Here is a 6,447-nt window from a genome sequence, read left to right on the forward strand (position 1 = left end):
TGAACATGAGTAAAACTAACATGAGTACTAGTAAGACTATGGCGAAGGAGGCTCAGGCTCGAAAACCAGTTTCTCTACTAGGAAGCTGCAAGTCTCAGAAAGAAATTGTTCGGCGTGCTTGAATGCCGCTCCCTGATCGAGAATCTTGAACATGAGGTCTTTGCATCCTTCACTGACACATCCAAACTGCAGTTCCTTGAAGTGTTTGACAGTGTCGTCGTACGGCTGTGGATTCCTACCATCAAGAAGAAACCGGCCCATACCATTCCACCAAATTGCGTGCCAGTCCTCGTTGCAACCAGTTGGGTCTTGACACTCAGTGCAAGATCTGGCAAATACTGTGGAAAGTCGTGAACAGGTAAGCACTACCATCTGTGAGCATGCGAAACACACGTACCAACTCATTTTGATTAGCAACTAACTACATGGTACCATTGGCGGAAAAACCCTGCTCGCCTGGGCTGCACGAGTGGTGTTAAAGGAGCTTTGAAGTTCGACACTGTGTTAGCTGGTGGTGTAGAACTTAAGGGGACCCGGGCACCGCAAAAAATAGACATTTACTCCTATGAATACTATGGAGAAAAAGTCAAGGACACTGCAGACGCCGAAATCAGAGTACAGAATGTTACTGACCGCGGGCCAAAGCTGAATAAGCGCCGTGAGGTGTCTGTGTTCAAGTGAGTGATGCGTGATCAAGTTGATGAGGAAGTGCGCTTACCTAATATTATGAAGCTATCACGTTGGCGAACTTGAGAGTGGGGCACAGTTTGATCAGACTTACGCCAATTTTGATGTGGTGCAGGCTGCATTTCTAGCCTTCGTCAAAGACGCTCTCGGTATGTCAATATATGTAAGTGTCAGTTCAAAAGCATGCACTGACCTTTTCACTAGCATTTGAGTCGACACTGCCCCAAGACTCAGACACTGAGGAGGCAGAAGATTCATCATCAGACTCGCATGATGGTTCAGACGAGGAGTGGGCAAGCTGCCATTCCCTTGTTTTTGACGGAATCTGGGCCATCGACAGGCTCTCAGCCATTTCCATTGACTCAACTTGCTCAGTCCAATAGCCTCAGTGAGTTTTCCATTCGTGCTACTTGTTTAAAATTTAACCTGTGCTGTTGTTGCCAGAAACGGCGTCGTTTCATAGCAGTCCACTCGGAGTGCCAGCTGGTACTGCCATTCAATTCCTAAAGTCGAAGAGTGCATTATCGTCCCCACCTGAATTCGTGTCAGTCAGCGAGGCGGATGTCTTGTGTCGCAGTCGATCACACGTTGACGACCCTTTTGCACCGGAGCAGATCAATCCCTGGGATTCTCGCTATTCCATGAAGCCCGCTAACCTCCAGCTCATGTTAGGAGGGTCGGTTACCGTTTCCCAAACAATGTTTGACAAGTGACCAGGTCTAGTATTTGTTGATGACAGGCATGCTAATTTGGTACTAGTTTTTGTCATTTCTCGTGCGTTGCAGTACATACCATTATCTCATCCTCATCCTCATCTCATTTTGTGGGTCCATCAAAACAGTATGTATTTGAAGAAGAAAAACTATAATACTGCGTGAGCCGCTAAGTTAGCTCTGCACAACTTGAATGACTCGGTTAGTAGAGACTTGAACAAGCAAACGCGCAGTGCGGGAATGCGGAACCTCTTGATTAAAACACGCCCACTCTGGATTGACGAAAACGCGCAGCGCGCAAGCCGCGGAACGCGCAAATAATAAATGTGCAGATATAGCGCCATAGAAACCCGCACTTTTTTGTGCGGTAAGTCTCCGCTGGACTCAACACGTCGATTTTAAAAGAAAAAACTAGCAGGCCTTGTACTTTCGATGTCAGGCTATCCATCCGTCAAAAAATCGTATTTTTATGTGGATGTGTTGTAGAGTTATAGATGTTTTCCCAAAAATGCGCGAACTCTAGTGGACATCTAGTACTGAGTTACAGTTGTTTTTGGAAAAATTTCGCACTGCCCGAGCAATATTATGTAATATTTGTGAATGCTATGATCTGAATCCCAGTGAAAATCGACAAGAATGACGTAGATACGTGTAGATATAGATCGAAAAAAATATGAGGGAATGAAATTTTTCGTTATGTTTCGACCTCTTTAGAAAAGTGGGACTTTTCGAGACGAAAAACGATAGAGACCGAAACGAGCTTCGATACGATTTTAGTTGGTTTTAGATGGGTTTTAGATGCAAACATGTGCTGAAAATGTTCCAATTAGATGAGATGAATAGGTATCTAATGCCATTGAATGATGTATCTATAGGTATCGCTATGGTTAGGTAGTGGTATCGCTGCGCCCGCGCCCGCCTCCGCCATCCCGACATCCCGCCATCCCGCGCCCGCCATCCCGCCTCGTATCCATCCGCTACTCCTCGTCTGCATCATCGCCGGCGCCGTTCCTTTCAGTGGGTCCAGCCGAGCCGAGCTATAAGGCAAATCATTGTTAGTATGAAGATACTCGCGGATATCATGAAAACCACGCACCTGTAGAGCCGCTTTGTGCTTGTATACCTTCAATAATAGTGCTAGTCAGTAGATAAATGACATCAATACAAAAACGACATACCTCTTTGTCAGTCTTCGATAGACTGTTCCAGTAGGTTGCAAAGACGCTTGCCGGTTCTTTCTGATGGCCGTTCGATTGCCATTCGAGGGCACAAAGATTCCTATAATAATAATAGTGTTAGCCTTACTTGCTGTGACCGCAATAGATAAATCTTACCGCGCCGTGATCTTCGAGCTCACACGCATGGGCTTTGTGCTCGGCTGACGCTTCTTTGCAGGTTGGGCCTTCGAGTTGATTGCACCGGGAATGGGCTCCGTGGGGGTCGCTACCAGGAGTTCCATCTTGACAGCGAGGGAAGCTGCGTTGGTATCCGATGGGTCATTGGATGGAGGGGTGATGATAGTCGGCTCGGCGCTAGTCGTTCCAGAAGTGGCAGAGTCGATGGAGGCAGGAGCTTTCTTTGGGATTGGCTTGGGGCGAGGTTTGAAGACAAGATTAGAACTAAATTAATAGTATCAGTAGAATGTAATGAGCAATAGAGCGATCACTTACAGAGGATTGTTGACCTCCACAGTAATCACTTCCTTCTCTTTTCCTTTGTCGGTACGGGGAGGTGGGGTTGGTTCACGTTCTGGTGATGCGTGTCGCGGGATTTCGTTCTCAGTGCGGGGTGAGGCAGGTGGCATAATCTACAACAATTAATAAGTAAAACGGAAGGAAAATTTGACTTACCGGTGCAATATACAAATCATTATCAGGGCCAGTTAAAAGAGGTGAAGGTGAGAGGTCCTCCACTTCGACTCGTTGTCTTTTCAACGCTGGTTCTGCAACAGGGTCGATATCAACGTTAACTCGTTTATGAGAAGTTGAAGATGAGGAAGGAGGGGTAGCCGCAGGTGTTGAAGAAGATGAGGAAGGGGGGGTAACAGCAGGTGTCGCAGATGGTGAGGAAGAAGGAGGGGTAACAGCAGGTGTCGCAGATGGTGAGGAAGAAGGAGGGGTAATGTTGTTGTCATCGTCGGCAGTCTCTATGTCTTCGGACTTGACATGACCGCTAGTTTGTTTCTTGACGACGTGGTAGTTGTACCATTGGGAATAGTTGTCGATCATTAATTTCATAGCTTTCCAATTGTCAGCGCATAGACGGAGTTCAATGTAATGTTTGCGTAGCATGTGAATAAGCCAATGTAGGACTTTGAGCGATGCTTGGCCGATGGATTCGGGCGCGAGACCTTGAGATTCGAGTTGTCGAAAACATGACAGCATGAAAAGACGGATGGTTTTTGCCCGTTGTGCAGACACCAGCTGGCCAGCTTGGTCTTGCAGGTAGGTACATGCTACATTGATGCCTCGTGCCATGCGTGTGGCTCCTCGCTTTTTCCCAGAGGATCCAGGATTGGCTGATGTACTTGACGGCATGTTCTCCTGCCAGTCTTTCTTCGTCCATGATCTGACCAGTGGGTAATCAATTGCATTGAGGTCATGATCAGAATCTTCACGAGCGACGTCCAGAAGAGTAGGTTTTCGATCCGCAGTACTGTCACTTGCAACCGACAAAGAAGAACTTGATGCAGTCGAGCTGGCAGAACCTCGACTGTTAACAAGTATGGTCCTGAGAGAAGATATACCATGACATCATTGATCGCATCAGCAAACACGGTGCGCATATATGCGCATGATATGACTGGAACTTACTGCAATGTTTCGCATTTTGTGTTCAGACACAAGTTTTCATTGACGAGTTGTGTTTTCTCCGACTGGAGAAAGGCGACTGTGTGCTGGAGTTCCGATATCTCTCGCCTCAATTGTGAGATCATGTTGACGTCAGGATCATTGGGAGATAAACGACCCTGATCAAGAAGAGCCCAGAGCCCTTCGGGCAACATGGTAGACTAATGACACGTGTATCTCATTAATGTAACAAGTTCTCTATCATAGAACTCACGGTATTATTGGTATCGCAATCACGCCGGGTATTTTGAAAATTATGTGAGCCGCCGGAATTAAGTTGTGAATTAAAAGAATGTTGTGGAGAAATTTGAGACATGAGGAGATTGGCGTATCCTGTCGGTGAAGTCGTTGTGTCGGGCATAATGATGGTATGATGAGAAGGGGCGCTGCAGTACAAGTCAAGAAAGGAAACTTCGGACTAAGTCCAATTCATTCTATAGTATCATCAATTCATCCTACATCCACTCAACGAGTTTTAGATATGTCTTTTGATCAGGATAATGATGGCTACGATGCTGATACTAGGTATGTTCTCCATCACTTCTAACACTGTTATCACTAATGTATCTTAGCATATCTTTTTCAGACAGTCGTTCCAGCACACCAAAGATGACACCCTCGGATGATATGTTTGTCAACCCAGCATACTGGCATGCGCATCCAGAGAAAGAACACTTGATCAGACAGCAACTGTTGTGAGTCACTATTATATGATTATATCTCGGTTCAACAACTTATATTGAAGGCATCACCCAAATACTATGCCTCCCTGGCCTGACGAGCCCGAAAGCGACCCACCCGAGCCAACACTGCAGCAAGTCTTCACCCCTCCTCGTGTGGATGATCCTGAAAGCATCACCGAGCCCGAAAGCGACCCACCTGAGCCAACACCACAGCAAGTCATCACCCCTCCTCATGTGGACGATCCTGAAAGCATCACCGAGCCCGAAAGCGACCCACCTGAGCCAACACCACAGCAAGTCATCACCCCTCCTTGTGTGAATGATCCTGACAGCGTCACCGAGCCTGAAAGCGACCCACCTGAGCCAATGGCACACTCGTCCACTATCACCCGACCAGTTCTCTCCATGCCCAAAAGTAATATGAAGTCTATATTTGCAACGCCAAGCCCACCACCGCCTGGATCAATTTACTGGAAGTACGTGTCGAAGGAGGAGGATGAAGCATGGTACGATCGATCGCGTACAGACAAGAATTTTCTTGTGGTTCGTGCAATGAAACGAGAACTTGAAGAAGCTCTTTAGTGATGCAGTAGTCAGATAAATAAACATGCTTGCATCTCGTATAAAAAAGTAATTGAACTCATTCTTCGTCAAGAATACCCTCCTCTTCCACACCACTCATTCTTATAATGTCCAACCCTGGTCGTTCCACGAGGTAGAAAAGAACGCCATCAATACCCGGAAAATTATGAGGAATCATAGCCACCACAGACTGTATAGTATGAACCTCGACAAGTTTCAATGAAGCGTCTCCACGATAACGACAGGCAAAGACCGTTTGCGACGAGTTTTCAAATAGATCTGTGTGCGGCTGGCTGAATTCAGATACGAAAGCAAAGGTCTTCTCTTTGTCGTGAAGCATCATATTGAAATAAAATAAGACTTCGGCAACAGTGGTCTTGCCGTCAATCAATAACTTTAGTGTACGTGTCAATGTATAATACTAATAGAGTGACCATGAAAAACATACCTTCACATTGCGTGCCATTCTTGGTTGCTTGGACATAGCATTTTCCTTCCATGCAGACCGTGCAACTTGCCCATTTGGAAGGCGAAGACGAGCCCATCGAGTGATGAGAGGGGCGGAGGTAACATGAACATTGTTGTCGGACAGGTAGCGAAGTAGTACTTGGGCCTCACAGGGACGTACTGCGTGAGCTGTCCTCTCTCTTCGCCGCAGCAGTAAATATCCCTGGCCGATATCCAACGAGCCCTTCGGGGAAGCATTATCCGATGGTTCGATTGTTGGTATGATAGCCTTGATGGCATTGACTTGACAACGACGGGCAGCACATTGAGAGAGATTAGCGTAGACAGAGGAGTTGTGTAGTCGTATCTCTTGAGCTAGGTTGCCAATAGTTCGCTCCATAGTCCATTGTGATGAGCAGATAGGTGGTCCCTTGTTGACTGTCTCACCAGCGATATGTGTGATCGAGTGGAGCCATGGTCGAACGA

At 46.7% G+C, this 6,447-nt stretch overlaps 2 protein-coding genes across 2 annotated transcripts; one reads left to right on the forward strand and one right to left on the reverse strand.

The window, feature by feature from the left end:
* Positions 1-38: 38 nt before the first annotated feature.
* On the forward strand, positions 39-1,400 carry F5891DRAFT_1200178 (uncharacterized protein; the record flags this gene model as incomplete). The annotated part of the gene is made up of 8 exons (XM_041368807.1): positions 39-107; positions 193-301; positions 327-358; positions 415-677; positions 733-836; positions 892-963; positions 1,028-1,075; positions 1,132-1,400. 8 exons carry the CDS (start codon positions 39-41, stop codon positions 1,398-1,400), a joined length of 966 nt encoding a protein of 321 aa, XP_041216807.1.
* Positions 1,401-2,377: 977 nt separating this feature from the next.
* Positions 2,378-4,610, reverse strand: F5891DRAFT_1200179 (uncharacterized protein; the record flags this gene model as incomplete). Its single annotated transcript, XM_041368808.1, has 8 exons — positions 2,378-2,437; positions 2,497-2,523; positions 2,579-2,678; positions 2,735-3,019; positions 3,071-3,207; positions 3,251-4,130; positions 4,214-4,410; positions 4,464-4,610. The coding sequence occupies 8 exons, from the start codon at positions 4,608-4,610 to the stop codon at positions 2,378-2,380; spliced, it is 1,833 nt and encodes a 610-aa protein (XP_041216808.1).
* Positions 4,611-6,447: the final 1,837 nt, after the last annotated feature.

Source organism: Suillus fuscotomentosus (assembly GCF_016647785.1).
Source record: "Suillus fuscotomentosus strain FC203 chromosome Unknown F5891scaffold_223, whole genome shotgun sequence".
Classification (NCBI taxonomy): domain Eukaryota; kingdom Fungi; phylum Basidiomycota; class Agaricomycetes; order Boletales; family Suillaceae; genus Suillus; species Suillus fuscotomentosus.